The 21422-nt window shown below is 33.9% G+C and overlaps 1 protein-coding gene and 1 long non-coding RNA gene across 3 annotated transcripts; one reads left to right on the top strand and one right to left on the bottom strand.

Moving 5' to 3' along the window:
- Positions 1-324: 324 nt before the first annotated feature.
- LOC107044134 (piwi-like protein Siwi) lies at positions 325-12701 on the bottom strand. Of its 2 annotated transcripts, none has more exons than XM_015265918.1 (13): positions 12656-12701; positions 11238-11284; positions 11072-11137; positions 10579-10638; positions 10261-10320; positions 9724-9783; positions 9452-9639; positions 8364-8537; positions 8097-8267; positions 5925-6204; positions 4693-5048; positions 3411-3813; positions 325-1733 (listed from the first exon to the last, which is right to left on the bottom strand). In XM_015265918.1, exons 2-13 carry the CDS (start codon positions 11266-11268, stop codon positions 1090-1092), a joined length of 2493 nt encoding a protein of 830 aa, XP_015121404.1. In that variant the 5' UTR covers positions 11269-11284; positions 12656-12701; the 3' UTR covers positions 325-1089. The 2 variants fall into 2 exon arrangements, with proteins under 2 accessions (XP_015121404.1, XP_015121395.1); XM_015265909.1 differs by having other exon boundaries at positions 12587-12697.
- Positions 12702-14820: 2119 nt separating this feature from the next.
- LOC107044187 lies at positions 14821-20491 on the top strand. Its single transcript, XR_001461305.1, has 4 exons — positions 14821-14961; positions 15069-15185; positions 17674-17719; positions 20034-20491. It is a non-coding gene; the product is annotated as an uncharacterized LOC107044187 (long non-coding RNA).
- Positions 20492-21422: the final 931 nt, after the last annotated feature.

Here is a 21422-nt window from a genome sequence, read left to right as displayed (position 1 = left end):
TAATATTAAGTGATAAAACATATTGGAGTATGAAAAATATCGATGGTCTTTACCACAATTTCTGTTTTTCCAACTGGTCGTATTATATGAAGCCACGGGATTTCAATGAGAAATTTTTTTCTCGCAGTATTCAAGTTCTCAAAAACAAATAAAAATGAAACTAGTAAAATACTGAACTCAAGCTTCATTAAAACGAAAAATAGATAACTATTTACAGTATTAACCACGATAAACGAAACAGATAGAAAAATGACTCCTCTAGCTCAACATATTACTCTAAAAAATATTAAAATAAAAGTAAAAAAGGAACATTTGAGCCAATAATGAAATGGTGAAGCTCTTCGGATCAATGATCCCTTCCTAAAAATAATTTTTCCCAGTCTCTCCCATAACTGAGAAGATTCAACAAATAAAGAATAAAAAATCATCAATTGCAAGAATTTTGAAAATACAAAATTGAAAGAATACGAAAAATCACTTTCAAAGAACTCCTTTCGACTCTTTGTTCCAACTTTACTCTCCACTAGAATCATATCGTTTCTCACAACATAAAACTACGACATTCTATTTCGACTCAGCCACTTCTTAATTACCAATATTGCACTTGCGCTATAAAATTCAGAATGTTGAGGATATTTAAGAAATAGTGAGCGTGGAATAAATATTTGTGTAAAAAATGCTCGACCTAAAATGAAGAAATACCTGAATGAAAATGAAAGTACTACTACTGCTAATCTGTTCTATTCTAGGAATTTATCATTTATAATCACAGAAGACATTGATTCATGAACGGTTTTTCTCTTCAAATAAGCGAGATATTTTGCATCGCTTCAATCAATTTCACCAATTGTTTCAAACAAAGTACTTATCCATGTATGTTAATCTCTCGGGGTATCATAAAGCCTTCACCATAAAGATGGAAAGTTTGTTTGAATACAGTACAACATTAGTAGTACTGTAACTACTATTTATCTGCCCTATTCTATGAATTTATAATTCATAATGACAGAAGATATTGATTCATGAACATTTTGTTTCTCCAAATAAAGGAGATATTTTGCATCGATTCAAATAATTTCACCAATCGTTTCAAACAAAGTAAAGATTCTTGATTTCTGAGTATGGTGGAGTGTGAAGAGAATTAGCAACAAGAGCTCCAAGCTTGTGAGCATACTGGAGAGGAGCAGGGACTCGAATAGTGTGACTATTCGTAAAATACATGTGTGTTAATTTATAAGAGATGATTTCGATTTTCTCCAGTGGGAGACGAGCAGAATTATGAACGACATTGTAATAAGTGGGGCTCACTGTGTCGTCCTCAGCAACATGGGATACCAGGTAGAAGTCACTCCGCCCAGGCTGTGTGATGACACTGTCCACTACAGTCCCCAAGGGTGGATTCCTCGACCCATGGAAGAGTTTGCTGTGTGCATTCGTGGAAACGAGGATGTACGAGAGTTTCAATCGCCTTTCGTCACCGTAAACCCTGGAGAGGGCACCGTGAACGCGACGAACTTCGTGCTCTGTGATGAGTCGAACCTCTCTCTCGAGAACACTACCTCGGTAAATTATTATCCTCGAGGGGAGGCGGTTGTCGTTGGCATCACGAAACTTGTCGAGAGCTTTGAAGATATGCGATGTTAGACACGAGGTTTTCTGTCCATCTGTCTCGTAGGCACTTGTCAGGGTGACGTAGTGGGTGAGATCTCTGTCCAGAGTGGCAATGAGAGAAACTGGAAAGGAGAATGAAAATATTCAATTGAGATATTTCTTTCGGAAAAGGTAAATGACGTTAATTAATTCAAAATTTATATAGAAAGTTTATAGTACAGTTGGATTATGAATTTTCTTGACATATTCTGCAGAAATAGAAGATGACATTGATTCTTCATATTCGAGTGAACGCCTTTTTCTTACAGATAAAACCCTGCAATAAGAAATAATTTAATTTTTTTCAGTGAAATTTCAAGTGAAAATTCTTGCAATACTCAACACTACTTGATGTACCTATATGGAATTTCAAAGGTTTTCATTGAAAAATCTATCAGTTTCATGCAACTTTTTGAATAATTTTGTCTTCAATCAAATTGAACCGAATTGATAAGTAAATTTCAATGGAAAAGGTGAATGGTGACATAAATGCTTCACATTCGAGTGAAGGCCTTTCTTTCAGACTCAAACCTTTAAGAAAATCATTAAAAATATTGGAAGTTCAAGAATATTAGTTTGGCAAACTCGGATAATAAACTCAATAGAGAATAGATTAATGTAACGCCAATGAATATATGATCAATAAAATTGAAAACAAATCAACCGCAAAAACAAATTATCACATCCTTGAAATAAAAAGGAAATTTTCCGAATTCCATAATAAGGAAAGAGATCATGGTAAAATAATTTTTTCCTGAATGCCTGCTCACGCAGGGTTTGAAGGGAATGAGAGAGCGGATATGTTGGCAAAGAACGCAAACAGCGATGGGAACCCGCTATACCGTACTCCATATACAGACCTAAAATGTATTTTTAAAGCAGAAGAAAAATGTAATATGAGTAACAAAGATAGAAAAACAAACCGAAGAAATCAGAAATAGAAAAGGGAAAAGCGTGCAATATTTCGACAAATACTACAGAGAATCATTTCGACCCTGGTACCAGGGAAATAAATTATCAAAAGAACTCATCGTTAGAATAAACAGAATAAGAGCGAACCATTATCACCTGAACGCCTCACTCAAGAGAATGTCACTGATCTCAGATGCGAGCTGCAACTGCGGGGCAGAATCCCAGGACATTGACCACATACTATGGCAATCCGTTAGTCTCCGCAGAGACTAGAACTAACAGCCAAACTGAGATAATTGAAGTTTTTTTTTCCGTATTGGACTTTCCAGTTCATGGTGGTAATCGACGCCGAAACTCTCACAGCAATAAACAATTTTTTCACAAAATATAAGCTCCGCATATAAAAGGCGAAAAGTATTTTTAAAAAACAGTGTAAAAAGAAAATGTACGACCCCCTATCGACAGTGTAAATCACTCTGTTATGGGTTCTATATTATAAACCAATAAAAAAAAATAGATAAATGTATATGTGCCATTTTGGAAATTCTTCAATTATTCTCGTCATAAAACATATCAGAACAGTGAAGATATTTCTGCAGATAATTTCTCTACCAAACAAGAGATTTTTCAAAATTTTTACTGAAAATCATCAATTCCATAAATCATCCCATGAGTAAAGATTTGAATTAGAATAAATTAATCCGAATAAATTAGTCGTACCTTCCTTCAATGGTACCAATTTTCAATTATTCAAATCATCAATTTATAACATTAACATCCGTAACTGATTTGTAACTGATGAAATGAATGAGACAAAAAAATCAAGAGAAGAAAATGCAAATACTCACTATAATTAACGTTTTTATCATTCTTATCCTGACACACATCCACCCCAACAATCATCAGTCTCTTCAGAGGCATGTGAATGGTCCAGGGTGTGCCTCCCATTTTGCAGTTGAGTTGAATGGCCACTTTGATGGCAAAATCATCCTGCTCGTCTGAAGTGAAACATCCATCGGTGATTACTTGACAGGGCACTGAATTCTCCTCATAACATTTCTTTATTATTGCCGGGTAGATGTCGGGGTGACGTCCTGGAGTTATCACCATGACAGCTTTTGGCTCAAATTCAAAAAATGCTCTGTCGAGCGTTGAACCGTAGCCCTCGAGTGTTATCTCCGTCAATTCCACCCACCGAGGCTTGGATAAGTGGAAATTACGAGTGTTTTTCATCACTTTTGCCACGAATTCCTGGGGGAGAAGATTATGCGATGTATTTGGAGAAAACAACATCATTATTATGACGGAGAGAAATAGAGATTCATATTAATATTAATAATAATATCACAATATTCATTGCATTTAATATTTTTCTGCGATTAATAGTGAAATTTTAGTTAAAGTGGACAATTCGATATTATCAATGATTTTGGTATGTTTCAAGTTTCAATGAAGATACCTGAGCCTTAATTATTTTAAGGTGCAACTTCTCTTAATATTAATAATTTAATGATTCATCATTGATTCCATCATAATCAATAATTATTCAAATAAAACAAAAATATTAGTTGAACAGAAGAAACGATAAAGACTCTATTTGAATTATTTATGGAATAACAGAAAAAGGATTTGATAATCTTAAGAGGAGACCACACTGAAATTTCGAAATCGCTAACGCCTTCATCTTTCATGCTGATAAGTTTACTAGTTCAGTTTTAATGTTAAAAAATAGAAAAACATTCCGTTTTGATTTTTTTAATGATCAGAAAGAACTTTAGAGGGATAAAATCTTTCAAAGTTTCTTCATGACGCAATTCTCAACCGATTGACTCACCTATATATAATCTGTACACAAACATAGCTAAATGAGCTTTTTTGAAAATTTTCTATTTTTTGAGTTTTCCAAATTGCTTCCTCAACATTAGCTGAGGTGAAAAATTTGAAAAAGTAGTAATATTGAACTACATCATGAATCGGTGAAATATGATTTTTTTCGGATCTTAATGTTTTCTTTTTTTTTTGCATTAAAACAAAAGTATTAAACTCATCAGCACGATAAATAAAGGCCCCTGCGATTTTGACAAAGGATGAGATTGAAGAGAACAATATTCGAAAGATTATTTCACTCACCTGAGTTTCGACTCTGTATTGTGATGGTGTCACCACGACCCAATTACGAAGTTCTTTTGCATGGAAAAAACTCTTCTCATTGTACGCCAGCAACCAGTTTCCTTCACTGTCGACATCTGCCTGACAACCGCCCCCGAAGATCAATTTCTGAGGTGTGAGAATCCTTCCTGACACCTCGAAGAGCTTTGAATCCATCAGCATATTCCATATTTCAAACTCCCTCTGGAGTACAGGGTTACTAAGCAAGCGGTGATTGACATCTTCTAATCTCTCAATACGTGTTTCAGGCGTTACTACTCTTTGCGCTGCGATCCAAGATCTCACGTCTGTTTCATTCTTCAGTGATGAAATTAATCCTGTAATTGAAGTTAATCATTTGACTAATTTTTTAAGAAAGACGAGGGGATTTTCTTTTCTCTTGTAGGGATCTTTGGCTTTTGCTTCCGAATGGAAGCTTTATAATAGTTCAAATTTAAGTTTTGAATTGTTTGTGGTCTACCAATTGATTATGATTCAAAATGAATCGACGGAATTTAATTTTTTTTAAATGTAGATATTGTTTAGCCTTCTCCATAAATATCAATTAAAATTTTATTCATATACTAATTTTTACGATTTTCTAGTATTTTTAAAAATCGGTTGTCACACGATAACTAAAAAAATTATCTGAATTCATTGAAGGATTACTCAAAAAAATTCTTGATCGTTGTTTTTATTTGTAGAATAATTTTCAAAAATTTTGTATTTTTCTCAACTTTTCCTGAAAGTGAATTTTTCGACGGGTTCTGCAAATATCGTGTTTTCAATTCATTCAATTATGCATGAAGAATGTTTTTCTAATACCATTTCATCGAAGTTTCAAGATAATATAGATAGTATCAGTTTTTCATTCGATTTAAAAAAATAATTTTCACAAAAAATCTAAGATTACACGATTAATCGAAAAGAAACACAATTCGATTGAACATATAATATAACACAATAAATGATAAACAATAGGAGAAAATTATATGCAAAATGACCGTTCGGAAGCATATTGCTAATTTATTAGCAAAAATAGTTATACTCTATGAAGAAAAATGCAATTTCCCACATGTTTTTTCTTTCATGATGTGGAGCTGATCACTTCTTCCTTTTTGTTTTACATATAGTGTGAAGAAATTGAAAATTGGAATGAATTCCAAACAGAAATGTAACTAATCTTCTAATGCAGAATACGGCATTTGATGTACCTGCAACTGCACACACTTCAGGAATAAGAAAACACTTCTCAATTCTCCCACGACCTGACCGTGGTGTATCATCCGCAATCAGCATGGGCTGCGAGCTGTTCTGAATCTCGACCCCCCATTTCTCCCTGAAGAACTCTTTGTACGTCATGTTCCCTCGTTGAGCAGCTTCTGGTAGTTGTGAGAGTGGACTGTGGGAAAAGGTGACTCCCTCGATACGGTACATTTTGTTGTCATACAGTGTCCAAACTGACAGGCCTATCACTTCAGTTCTGAATGCGTCCTGTATGAAACAATGAAAGAAAAATTTGTAATATTATTGCAATCGTAATTATCGCAATAATTAGATTTACTATTCAGAACTATCATTTAGAACTATAATATATCAACAGTTATAAACAAAATAGATGAAAAATTGGAATATTATGGAATAAATTAACGCAAATCAGTGAATTTATGAATTCTTGAATGAATAGGTGAATGAATGTATAAATGAATGAATTAATTAATAAGTAATTCTTTCAAACGAAACGAAACGATTTTTCAACCAACACATGAATATTCAGTTACAAATTATGTTGAATTCTTGAATTAATTCAAAATTCAAGAATATATTTAACAGAATTTTCCTGATTTCAATTAATTTTCAAGAAATAATGAAACAAAAATTTACAGTTTCCTTTGATTTTTCATTAAATTTTGAGTTTTTAAAGATGTTTCCTTGAAATTCCAGTGCAATTGTCACTTAATAATAATTTTTAAAAAGTCTATAGAAAATTTCAGCCAAAAATTTTCTACTCGAAAAATGAGTCAATTGAGAAAGAAATTGCAATTTTATTCAGCTATAGACAATACATCATCCTCTCCAAAAGCTTATTATCGAGATAATTTCACATTGAAGTGAAATAAAATAACTAATTCCTGCAGTTTTGCTTCTAAATGGAAGCTTTGCAATGGCGTAAATTTAAATTTCCAATTTTTTGTGGTAGGGTAACTAAATATTGCCTAAAAAGTGAGAATAGGCGATTTTTAGATGATGTCTGTACGCACGTATGTATGTGGCCTTTTTCTTCATTTTTTTTTCTCAAAATTGGTCAAACTATGGTCTCGACTAACTTTTGACAGACCTGAGTTAAACTCTGGCTGAATCCTGAATAAACGCTGATTAAAACTCGGCTATACACTGATTAAACCATGATTGAACCTTGATTAAATCCGGACTGAAAACGAATTCGAGTCTTGAGAGGGTCTGAATGTAGAATTATTTGATAGAACGAAATAATACGGGAAATTTTGATGACATTTCAATTGATGAGAGTACTATAACATGAAAAAAATGGAAGAAGAGAATAGTGAAATAACTATCTTTCGAACGTTATCTCGATGTTTTTTTTTCATCTTTCGTCATCTGAAATGGTCAATTAAGTCCTGCATCATGCAGAAGTTTTGAAAGATTATGAATGAATAATAAAAAAAAAGTAGAAAAAATTCGTAATTTTTTCAAAGAGCATTTTTAATTTATATTCAGAATAAGTTGAATAACAAGAAATTGAAAAATGTATCTGATTTACGGTGACAAATGGCGGCCCGTTACCCAATATCATGCAGGGGGAAGACTGATTTGGTAAATCTTTTTCCACATTGCCCAGAGACATTTATTACGGAAAAGGCTTTTTGAAAAAAGTTGTAATATTTTGGAGAATTTTTTAATCACACTTTTATCACATAAAAATGGCAGATGACTACATACCACTGTTTTGAAAATTGAGATACCTAGCTGTCACTTCTCATGAGGAGTTTTCGTATTTTGTTATCCACCATGGAAAATGGCAGCTAATAGATAATTTGCCACGGCGAATCAGATATTTGTAATTTCCACTTTTTTCAACTCATTCTGAATCTCAATTAAAAACGCGTTTTGAAGAAGCTCAGAATTATTTCTGTTTCTTTTTATCATTCTATCATAATTTTTGGGAATTTCTACATGATGTACCACTCAATTGACAATTTTGGATTACGAAAGATAAAAAAAAATCCAGATAACATTCGAAAGATAGTACACCCGGGCCTTAAAAAAAGAAGCCATTCGAAAGCAAATTATTAATTTATTAGCAACCATTACCATATTCATTTATTTAAAAAATGCCACTGTCCATTTGATTCATTCAAAATTACCTTGTAATCAGGTCCATGATCCTCAATGGCTCTTTCCAGCAAATCCAGGACAGACATACGGGAGAGGACTTTGTGTGTAACGTCCACACCGATGAGAACATTCTCATCGAACTTGCTAATTGCAGTCATATACCCAGGGCACACCTCCAACGTGTGATTCTTGATTCTCCTCTGATTGACAGAAAATAAAATAATAGAGTGTGAATGAATAATCTTATCAAGCATTCATTGTGAGTAATGAGAATGTCAAAATTCCTTGATACTTACTGGTGAATTGAGATCGTAGTAGCACTTGCCAATCATTCTGAAGTTCAATTCTTCGAGAGATCTCTTCATCAGAATCTCGTACATCCTCAGGTGACGAGTCTCCTGGGGCTCCAACTCATTGACAAACTCCAGGTATATATGATTCTCTGCATCAGTCAGGGGGAGTTCCAGTGGCTGCAACGAGAGGCGAAATAATTAGCATTAAAGATGTTATTACAAGAGTAAATGAGGTTAAAGTTGTGGATGAGAAAATTGGTTAACGTATGGAATTCAGAACATTAATTCCAAATTTTTATACAATAGTCATCGGAAAATTCAGAACGAAAAAATAAAAGAAATTAATCCTAACTACTTTCAGGGATTTCCTTCCTCAATATTTCCAAAGAAAAATCATTCGAAAACTTCATTAGCAAATGTCTGTACACACGAAGTGTCGTTTTGCGGACAGTGATGAAAATTGCATTTTCGGATGTTTTAGATCATATTGGGTAAACAACACAAAAACTCCAAAACTTAAATTTGATCGATTACAAAGCTTCCAATTAATCAAGCAAAAAGATCTGACGTTTTGAACCACAGCTACTAGTTTTAGAGATATTTGCAAAGGAATCTTCGTGAAATGGACTACTCTAAACAATTATAATTAGAAAATTTCCGGAAAAACAAAGAAGACATCACGTATAGATAAAATTGAAATTGTAAATGCATTTTTATAAAGAAAACTTGAAAAATTAATGCAAAGAATTTGTATTGAAAGAATGTCAACAGAGTGAGAATATAGCGAAATAAAAATCTATTGCCTTTTTTTAATGACACATCCATCAGGAATAAGTTAACAACAAAGTGGCTCTAAACTATTCCTGAGAATTTTTTTTTCTAAAATACCTTCAAATAAGAAAGGTTTAAAAAAGGTTTAAAACTTCATCAGAAAATCTCAATTGTAGAAAAATCAATTGACCAAAACAAAAAACATCCAACATTTTCAAACTAAGTTTTTAATTTTTTAATATACTCAAAATATTCTGTTTAAAATTTATACTCTTTTAGGTAAGTAAACGGACATTTAATTCTCGTGAAATATAACTTACAGGTTTCTTCGTACAGTACAGGCTGCATCGCTCTTCGATGTAAGGTCCAATGACGTGAGAATGGGCTTTGATTAGCTCTGTGATATTGTCAGGGCGATCTCCCTCGAATTTGATTTTGTACTTATACAAATACTTGTTTAAATCACAAGCAATCTTGAAGTAATTAGTTCTCAGTGTGATTGGCTCTCCTGTGCCAGATAAATCAATGAATAGTTTTCATTAGAATCATTAATTGAGAAAATTAACAAAATATCAAGAAAAATGTCACTTACCCTTTTTGTCCTCAGGATCTTCCTCAAGGACTTCCTCATCCAGATACATGAGTTGCTCCTCTGTGTGAACAAAATATAAATTAAATCCAATGAAAAAGAATGACATTAATGAAACCGAATTTGTACAGCCAAAGAAATTATCTGTTTGAATTGAATATACTTTATTTAAATGAAATAAATGGGTTTACTCTCATAATTCGTAATTACATAAATAATTATTTATACGACGAACATAATGAATTTATTAACATGTAGTATTTTCCTTTATTTGGATCAGATGAATTGTTTATTTGATTTTAACAGAAGATTTATTTGGCATGAATGAATTATTGTGATTAAAACAGTTTCATTGAAGTAAATATGCAAGCTTATTAATTTGCGATAAACATATGTATAATATTTTGAGGTGAATAGAATAATTTGAAATAAATAGTTTTATTTAATTCAATTAAGTTAATCCTATGGGTGCACTTGCATCTATGAAACCAACGGAGAAACTCTAAAAAAATCTTCTAGATAATTAAACAAATTACTCACCACTATCATCTTCGGAATCGCTGTCCAGCCTGTCGACATTTATGAGGAAGGATGTCTCCCCTATAGCAGATAAATCAATGAAAAAATGTTCATCAAATTTACAATTACATGAAAATTTAACATCAAAATCGAGGACTGAATTTATTTAGGAAATAAATTAAAGAAAACAAGGCGTAAACATCGAGAGGCTTCTTATATAGCTACGAAGTTTCTGATATGAACTGTTTTTCGATGTTTTCCCCTGATTCAAGACGATTCCGTGTTGAACGGGGTGGAGAAGACTTCTAGATTGAATATTTATTAATTAAAATCACTCACATTGATCATCATCTCCATCTTTATCGTCCAATGCATCTCCAGTACACCAGGCCGTTTGATCTGCTCCAGACAAAAAGAAGAAGTGATTAATTACCTTCATGAGATCATGAAGACATGAATCAATTGGTTTTAAAATAGAGAAGAGTCAAATTAAATTAAATTTACAAATAATTTTTGAAAACTCAGACATGAATTCATTAATTAGAATTTGTCTAGACTCATTATGAAGGGAACAATTGTAGACTTCATGAATAAGAAATCTCGCATTTATTCAACAAGTTCAATGAGTTGTTGACAAATTAATCAATTGGGTTTGAGAGAGGGGCAAGTGAAGTTAGATTAAACTCTCAAAAAAATATACAAAACTGAGGGATAAATTTATCGATTAGATATCTGGACTCATTACAAAGAGAGGAATTGCTCTTCATAAACAAAAAAGAATCATTTGAATTCTCTTACAATTCAATGGGTTGTTGACATTCAAGAAACTCACCTTTTTTATCATCGTAAATTCCCAGTCTGCCTTCATCACGTCTGTTTACAAACGCAAATGACTCATCTGCACCAAAAGAACGAACGAAAATTATAACTATGATTTATTGAGCCCAGTAAAAGCTCTGGATCGTTAGGAAGGGGAAATTTAATTCAATCACACTCACCGATTACGGTCCCTTCCACAGAACTCTCCATTTTCCTCAGAAGAAAGCTATCATTAGAACCAATGAAAAATTAACCCTTTTGATGGAACAATAGAATAAAACATTGGAAATGATTTTATTTCTCATAATCTCAATTCATTTTATCAATTCAATGTAGTTATTCCACTTGGAATCAATAGTTGAAATCAACAAGTAACGAATGAACAATTTAATGAAAAAAATAATCACTCAAAGAAACTGCAACAAAAGAAAATATGAAAATAAAAGTACATCAATGGAGTGTTTTTATCCCCGTTTCTCCCCCTCCCTCGCCAACAAAAAAATAATACTACAAAAAAATGACTGAAATAATGGAAAATTAATGATCAAATTTTCTCTAATGAAACAAAAATTCGTATAGATAATTTTCAATTATCCAGAACTATATAAAGATTTTCTAATAATGTATTCAACATGTTGTGTTTCCACTATTAAAATGTTCAGCAGTTTGTTTCATTAGTTACCGCCCCTACCACTTGTTCCCTCCCCTACATTATCAAGACAAAGGATCGCAAAAAAATGGGAAGAGAGAAGAAAAATAAACACTGTCATTCACTCTATTATTCTTAATCTCAATTCATTTGATCACCTTAATGTCGTTATTCCACTTGCAATTAATGGATGAAATAAGCGATGAATGAATGAACAATTTAATTAAAAAATAATCATTCCAGGAAACTGCAACAAACGAAAAGGATGTTCACACTTCTCGAGCTTGTGAGCAGATGAAAATAAAAGTAGGTCAACAAAGTGTTTTCATCTCCCTTTCCTCCCCCTTCCCTTCCAAGAACAAATAATCCTAAGCAAAAATTACTGAAATAATGGAAAATGGAAGAAAATCAATTTGCTAATTTTCTCTGAAAAATTAATTTCTCTAAAAAAAATTAAATTATGGCAATTATGATGTTAATAATTTTTGATGAAGTGTTGTCACAAGAAAAATGTTCAGCGGATTGCTTCCATTATTTACCACCCCCACTGTTACCTCTCCCACATTCGCAAGACAAAGGATTGCAAAAAAATGGTTGAAAAAACCAAAAAAGGGAAAGAAAAATGGATGAAATTTCTCTTTGGATTTTGCAAGGAATTGCAGTCAAAATCAATCGTTGCAGAAATGTTCGAATCTTTCAAGTTCTTGTTGCAGATCAACGAATGTGAAAAGAATGCAACTTTGAATGACTCGAGGGCTAGATATAAACACCAACGAGTTGATCAGAGGGCTCGCTGATACCCGAGCGAAATCATCTGATGTAATTAACTCATGTGCGACGAAAATTGACTCGACAAGGGATTAACATGTATGTACTTACATTCTCGAATATTGTTTGCAGTCAATTACGCCTAAATGTGGCACAAATCTTCGATTTTATTATCTTTACCTGCGGGAACTGGCGGGAGATGAATGAACACGATCCGTCTCACACCGGCGCTATCACCTCAATAACAAATACTTCCTTCCTCCCCTGGGTTCAGCTGCTGAACTGCGCGCTCGCTGTGCGCATGCGTATTTTCATGTCTGGGGTTTGAATGCGGAAATGGCTTCAGGGGAGCGATTTTGCTCGTTTTATGTCGACATAAAATTGGAAATTTCAACCAATGATCGTTCTGGACTCGGAATATTCAACTAGGATTGGTTGAAATTTATGATTTTATGTCGACATAAAACGAGCAAAGTCGCGGCCCAGAAGAAAATCACTTGTTATACATTTTTATTCACATATTTAATTAGAAAATGACGGATTATTTTATGATAAAAATTATTCAGGAACAATGAATTTTGATGATTTTTTCGACAGGCGTCATATTGCTCTTTTCCACTTTTTTTTCCTCCCAAAATTTTCCGCATCCCCGTTATTGTTCTTCTTTAGGCTGCTGGAGGAACATATGAAACTATTCCCTGATGATTGAAAGAAAGCGGAAAATGACTTTTTTTTGTAAATGTGTATAGTTATTGTTACTAATAAATTAGCAATGAGCTTACGAATGGTTTCTTTTTAAATTCTTATTTTACTATTGTCTTCTATTTTTTGATGTCATAGTACACTCACCCATTCAAATTTTCCATCAAAATTTTGCGTATTATTTCATTTTGGCAAACCATTCTACATTCAGACCCTCTGAAGACTCAAATTCGTGCATAGCCGGGATTTAATCAGAGCTTATTCAGGGTTTAGTCAGAGTTTAACCGAGGTTCTGTCAAAAGGTCTCCGACACTAGTCATGCGATTCAACTCATCTTCAATAGAAACTATCATTATCAGGAGAGCTCCTCTCCAAATTTCAAGTTGATATTTCGATTTCTGCACAAGCTAGAGTGATTCTAAAAATTTATTATGAAAAAACGGAAAAACAGGAATATTTCCAAAATTTTGTATGAACGGGTGTCTATGTTTTGATTGATTCAGATAGACGGCATCGCAACTAATATTTGAAAAACAAAAAATCGAAATCGGTTCCCTACTTTTGAAGATATTTGCGGAAATTGATTTAAAAACGAATGGCTTTTTCTCAAAAACTATCAGACTAAAGTTTTGCAAAGGTAGTCCTCATTAAGACCTAAATTCTGACGAAATTTCAGATTTTTTGGAATTACTTTAGCCATTTAATTACTCAATTTTCTAATAACTGACCACCGCGGAGGTGGCGGTGGACGTGATTACATGCAGACATGGTCGCCAAACATCGTATTTTTACGTTTCAGACCATTCTACATCATTTCCAATCAAAATTAGAGAATGTGAAAATTGGACGATTACAGTTCTTCCATTCGGAAGCAAACGTCATAATTCTAATGTTGATAAGGTCTATAATCCATTCCAACAATTCATCATTGAAGACAATGATTTCTATAATTTATTTAATTTGTTTTTGAGGGGAAATAGAACTCTTGTGCCTGTATGCAATTATTATTTTTTATTTATGATACTACTTCATTGACTCAAGAATGCAATGATGGCGTCGATAAAGTTGTTTCATAGATCAAAATTAAATTAAATTGTAGGAGGAAACATAACTCTAGAATTTGATATAGAAAAAGAGGGTCCGTCTCCCCTTAACCCGTCAGTAGGCGCGCTATGAGCATTTCCCTCGCGCAAGAATAGTCAATCTATATAGGACGTCTCTATAGTGCGAGTGAGATACTAAAAAGAGCGCGCCTACCGACGGGTGTTAACTCAACGTTTCAAGCCGTAGGACAGAGCTATAGGCCAACAGTAAAATTTCATGACAACTCTTCTCCTTTCCGCGAGAATTTCCCCCTCTATTCTTTCTCCCACTCTTAGCTCTCATCCCCACTCACTGCCTCGTCTATAACGCGAACCCTCACCCCTATTCGCTAATTACCGTTTAACTGCACAATTATCGATAAATTTTATTTTCTCCTTCAACAAAATTAAAAAAAAAATATTCCCGTCAATTTACCTATTTTAAGAATAGTTAATTTTTGGAAAAATGCTGGATCTGCAATTCACACGAGGACCGCCTATGGAATGATACACATGCGCGCGCAATGTTGTTGCTAAGAGCTCGCGCCGGCCGGACCCAGCACCCAGCACGTCGTCTTCAGCCATCATTGCGTCAGTACGTCTCGCGTGTTTTGTGTCAGAAATCTAACAAAGAAAGCCATCAAGATGCCCCAGAAGCACTACGCTGTTGCCAATGGACGTAATCCTGGTGTTTGACAACTGGTAAAATAGATTTTTTCATTTATTCTTGAATTCAATTCTATAGTTCTTTGTTTTCGCTGAGGAAACTAGATTGATTTAATCAATGTTGCCGTTTTCGTGTGTTCCAGGGATGATGCAAAGGCTCAGGTCAATGGGTATTCTCACAATCACCACAAGAGCTTCCCAAGTCAGGAGGCTGCTGCAGACTGGGTCGCTCAGAATGGCGGTGGCTCTTCCTCAAGAGGGTATGTGCGCAATATTTTTCATAAAATATCTGTTAAAAGTGATGTTTGATAGTGGTTAACCGCGCAAGAGGGAAAGGGGAACGCTGGGGAGCAACGAATTTATTCGAACAGAAAAAAAAATTCTAGGAATTACGTGACAACTCACGTAGTGGTGTGGCGGAATACTTATTCCGGGAATTTTTAGGTGAAGAGAACTTTTTATCCTTGATTTGCCGACTTTTTTTCATGTTACGGATATCCAAATATATTATGGCTGTTTTTTTTCCCATTGAAATGCGTTTCTACTTTTGACTTACATTTGACCTCAAGTTTCCCGACAGTTTACTATGATTTTACGATTTAAACTGCACGTCTGAATTTGAATCTCGGTATTGAACTGTTAGAAAACATTTTTAAACTGAAAAAAAATTCGTATGTTTAATTTTACAGAATGATTGATGAAATGATTAAAAAATTGCAATTTTTGAAAATTACTAGCATTTTCGATAAATAATATATAAACGATCAATTTTCCACCATAAAAATCACTTGTTCGGAATCGTAACAAATTTATTCATATTCAGAATTTTACCAGAAATCGATTTTATGCCTAAAAAAATTAGGTTTCCGAAAGTTTCAACAATTTTAATTATTCATTTACAAACAAGGTTGCGAGGCAAAAGATGAAAATTCACTCTTATTCCAAAAATTTCATTGAATTGAAAGGTAATTTCATCCGAAGGAATGGTATTTGTGAGTTTACGCGGAGAAAGTACCTTCAGGAGGATGAATTTCACGAGTTATTCGCAGTCAATATTTACTTTAGGCCATTCTGTAGTTTTTCTATTGACCTTGGGCTCGCGTAAACAGGGGAAGACGCGCAAGGCGGATAAAAATTACGCTTTGGCTCAAACGCTTGTCGTGGAAAGAGATGCGAATGTTCCTTGGAAAACCCTAACAATCCCACGGAAAGTAATCTTTTTCTTGAAATCGCAATCATGTTCTCCGAAAAATTTTAGGAATCGTTCAGTTTTCTCATATTTTTTTCATATTTTATTCTTCTTTTTGTTCGTTAGAATTTGAGTCGATCGTTTGATTACCACGAGATCCATTCAATTTTTATTTCATTTCGTTTATTGAAAACTTTTATTTAGTTCGTTCGTCTAAGAGAGTTCTTATTATCTTTCAATATTTCGTTCATTCTAACAGGGATTTCAGTAGTGAAATTCCCAGAATCTATGGGAGATAACAACATTTTCGTAATGATCTTTTTTGTAGAGCGAATTAAGGGCTACGAAAAAGACATAACAAAAATTTTACTATTTCTTAGATTTAGAAATATTCATTGAAAACTGCCCCATAATCGAAATTAACTTGAATCCGTCGTTTTCTTTGTTTTTTGTTTGACGATGAAAACGTTGATCCTTCGATGTTCAACGTATTGATTGGATTATTCATTCCATTTCTTTATTAATTGTCGAAATTTATTATGAAAATTGCGGTTTTGAAGTATCCAGCGAAGTGCCAGGGGGGAGGTGGGAGAAATAATTCGAAGTGATGAATTAATTCCAATGAATTCTTATCGTTTTTATAATTTTTAAAAGGATTGACTAGAATATTCATTCACCTTTTTTCGTTTTTTCATTTTCCGAAAATCGAGTTTTTTTCATATTCGAGGAAAATTCCGTTTGGCCTGATTTGCAAACACGGGAAACCAACATTCCTGATAATTAAGAAAAATAAGTTGCATTCCCTTGGACAAAATTAAATAATAGTATATTATGTCATCAGGCGATAAAAGTATCATCTGGCGAATGTGATTATAATGCTTTTATCGCCGTGTGACATACAATATTCTATGTCGTTGGGCCCGAAAACCGCGAGCGAAGCGAGGTTTGAATCGCGGTTTATCGGGCCTAATGACATAAAGAAATTTCTTCTCGTACACGGGTTTTCATGTGATTTCCTTTCAAATTGGTAATTCTGCAGTGCAGTGGTAAACTAGGATAAGTGCAATTTTTCTGAAAAATGTTCTATTCCGTGAATCGCAAGTTCTCTCAAACGTGGTCAAATTTTTGAACTCTCCTGAAAAAGTTGAATTTTTGCACTTATCCGAGTTTACCACTTCGCTACAGAATTCATCTACTGGAAAACTAAAAAGAAATAGAAGGCAACGTGATATTTAAAACTTTAAGCCCCGTATAAACTCATTCTAACGCCTACATTCAGTCCATATAGTCCATTTTATTTCTGAATAATCAACTTGAGTTGGTGAATTGAATTTCCTATCACCATGAAAAAGATAACCCTGTCAGTCGAGTAAAAATTAATAAATTTTTCAGTCTGTGGTTTTGCATTAACATTTTTAATCTTGAATATGTCGTTTGTTTCAACGCATGAATTCGATTTTCATTCGTTCGCTGAAATTTCTCCATAGTAAATCTGAATATTTTATTTGTTTCATCTCATGTCACTACCGGTGTTATGATTCATCCGCTTCGCTCACAAGGTATGCGCGTGTTGACATCTACCACAGGAGCCAGGGATCCAACAACGTAAGTGCCAAATTCCGAAATCTGTTGCGTGGTTCGTACGGAGAGATACTTAGATATCTAACTAATGTCTAAAGTATTTTGACAATGAAAACGATAATTGTAAGGACAAGTTATTCTTCATCAGAATCATTAAGGATAATCGGATAAGCTGGGAGGGTTGGAAAAAAAGCAGCCATTTTTTATTTTTTTTACGTATTTTTTAAATGATGAAAAAGGCGTGTCAAAGTTTCAGACTGTTGGGGAGCATGGTTAATTTATTACGAATTTTGGAAAAAGTGGTCATTTAACCCGTGATCTTATGGAAATAAAACAATGCTTCCCTTCGGAAGCAAAAACCGCAAAACCCAAGGAAAAAATGCAGCCAAAATCATGAAACTTTAGACACATTTAGAACATGTGATCAATGATTTTTTAAGTGAAAAAGATTGTCGCCTAGGAGCATTGTTTATTAATAATAGCGAAAAAAATAATGAAAAATGAAACGCGGTCAATTTAAACGTTTCTTGAGAAAGAGAGACCGATGAAGCGTTGTGATTGGAGCTCCCTCGAGCCAGTGGTACCAGCTCCTGGTGAAAAAAAACTACCGACAATGTTGCCACTTTTTCGCATGGATCAATATTTTTTCATTTATAAAAAAAAAAAACAATCTGAAAACCATCCAATGCGTGGAACAGATACAAATAAATTTGTTTAGCTCCAAAAATAATTCTTAACCGGAGATACTCTCTAATATTGCCTGAATTTTGAATCTGAATGGAAAAATTTTTTTTCGCTTCCGAATGGAACCATTGTATTCGTCGGATTTTGGCATTCTCCAATTTTGCCTGGAAATGATGTAGCATGTTATGAAACGGGAAGAAATGATGTTTTTAGAAAATGTCTGTGTGTCCGTCTAATGATTCGGTTTTTGGGTGATCACTTTTTAGAAAATATAACATTAATACGGGAAAATTCATTCATATAAATCTGAAATTTTGACCCATAATAGGTACTATTGAGCTCAACTTCGGCCCACAGTTTTAGCCCGATTGCTGCAATAATTCCAGAGATATTCAACTTTTTGTATAAAAATGTTTTGGTCAATATCTGAAAAACTACTTAACCGATTTCAATTTTTTTTTCAAAATACTCGTCTTGATATCTTCTATCTAGATCAATCAAAATATGTGTACTCGTTCATACAAAGTTTTCGAGATATATCCCATTTTTCATTTTTTCCCGAAATTCCTTGTACGCACGATAACTTGAGAAAAACTTGAGATAGGAGGTTGAAATTTGGTAGGATTGTAACTCTTATAATACCAAAGGTTGGGATTGTGGCTGGGCGATATCGGATGAATAGTTCCAGAGATATTTAACTTTTTGTATAAAACTAATTTTTTCACCCGGAGCCAAAGGGTCAGATTTTCGGTTTTTCCAGGGGGAAAGTCGAGTTTCGCCAAAATCGAATTTTTTAACCGGGTGAACGTTGATTCCGGCTATTTACGCGACGGACTATTCAGAACTCTCAAAAGTATGTGGAAAAATGAAAACTGAAAAAAAAAATTTTTTTCACCGGGGGCCAAAGGGTCAGATTTTTGGTTTTTCCAGGGGGAAAATCGACTTTCGCCAAACTCGCCTTTTTTTAGTCGGGTGAACATTGATTCCCACTATTTAAGCGATGGGCTATTCAGAACTCTCAAAAGTGTATGAAAAAAGTGATAACTGAAAAAAAATTTTTTTTACCCGGAGCCAAAGGGAGTCCTCTTAATAAAAGATCCAAGTTTTCTATGAAATGTTTTCAACTTATTTCAAATAGTTCCTACCCATATTCCAATACAAAAGTTTCTTGATAACAAAAAAATCAGTTGATTATATAGAAAAAAGTTACTTAAATGTGTATGGAAATGTTAACGTAATGGTTTTACTCCCAGTTCTCAGAACTCTCGCGTCGCGTGAGCGTGTGTAAGTAGTGGAGGTAGCGACTGTATTTCGCTCCGCGTGAGCGTGTATAAGTAGTGGAGGTAGCGACTATCTTTCGCTCCGCGTGAGCGTGCATATGTAGTGGAGGTAGCGACTGTCTTTCATTACCTCACTACTTAAGGGGTAACAGAATGTCGCTAATTTGCCAAATTTTGAACAAATTTCCTGCTGAAAGTTATCGATATTTTTACAAATCCAAGCACATTCATCGCCAGGAAGCGATGATGAAGATCAGTGAAAAAAAAACGTAAAAGCATAAAGCATTACACGTGTTTGGCCATCTCTTTTTTTATTATAGATAAAAATATCAAATAAACTAATACATGTTTTTCTTTCACTTTAATTGGTACAGGGTTCAGGTGGACGCAAGTAAACTTCCAGGATGTCTTCTCGACTGTAAATGGAGTGATCCGCAAGCTGGTATTGATACAGTGGTTTAAATAATTGAAAAAATTAAGGACACGAATAAAAAAAAATACATTAAAAGATTGTGCCTTCAGCAATTGTTGAAAGTATTCATATCCTTAATTGTTATAGGAAACAACATTAAGTCTCAACACTTTAAAATGAGCATTCGTTTTAAAAAAATGTACGCGTATATTATTTTGCTCATTGCAATTATTCAAAAATAATCGAGTGAACAATGACATGTCAGTAAAACAACCACTCAGCCCTCGTTTACAGTCTTCATCTATCTTTATATGTGTGTTTCTACTTTTCATATATCTGTACACATTTTTGGAAAAGTTTGCATCCTCGGGCGATAATGCTAATCCATTGTAGTTAATAAAAGACCTGTGTGTACATTAACCCTTTGTTTTTTTTTTCAAAACCTACCAAAATAATAAGAGAGCTAAGATATTTCGATCAATTTCTGAGATTTCAATCGTCAACTTTCGAACAGCTTCAATTCCTAAGAATGCATAGCACGAAAGGAAATTCTGAAAAGGATATGAGATCGTTATAACATGTGATTTTACCTGAGTCATTGTAACTCCAACGAAAATCCACGAAATATCAACCATCCTCAATGTAAGTATCATTTGTATTCATTATTTTATAGGTTCAGGTTGAGGCATCATCCATCTCTTCAGTAAATTCCTCTTAGAGGATATTCCATAGCTCATAGCGCGACCAACGGAGTGTTAAAAACCCCAATGTCCAGAAAATTCGATTTGAATGAATGTTTTTTTATTGGTTTGAAAAAATGTTGAAGAATCAAGATTTACCCTTGCGTCGCATGTGAAAATCTAAATTGTCCTTATGATTAAAGGCTGGAATCTGATTTTCTTTCCATTACACACGGAGATAAATTTTTGGTAAAAATTATAGTGAAATCGAGGTAAAAATTACGCGGATGGAAGGGTAATTCTGTAGCAGTTTATTTTTGAAGTAATAAATATCCTTAGTGTGGATAAATTTTAATGAACATTTCCGGATAATATTTGTTCTTATCTGAGTAAAAATTGCCTGTATGCGCGAATAAAAATTATTACATATCTTGGTAGTTTTTACGAATATCTGTATAAAAATTACTGTTCCAGAATGGTGAAAAATACTAACCTTACCTACAAATCTCTTCCACGCACCACGCAGGTTCGGACTGAGATTTAATGACGTCGAGGGCGTAGCCTGGCTGAATATGCCTCTCTCTTGCACGCATTGCATTAGAGAGAGAGGCGCAAAGAAAAAAATAATTTACAAATTTACAAACTCCCCCCCCCCCCCCCCCCCCCCCCCC

Source organism: Diachasma alloeum, unplaced genomic scaffold (assembly GCF_001412515.2).
Source record: "Diachasma alloeum isolate Michigan unplaced genomic scaffold, Dall2.0 Dall_scaffold_00180, whole genome shotgun sequence".
Lineage (NCBI taxonomy): Eukaryota > Metazoa > Arthropoda > Insecta > Hymenoptera > Braconidae > Diachasma > Diachasma alloeum.
The sequence above is the reverse complement of the archived record's forward strand: the minus strand, read 5'-3'. Positions and strand labels throughout refer to the sequence as shown.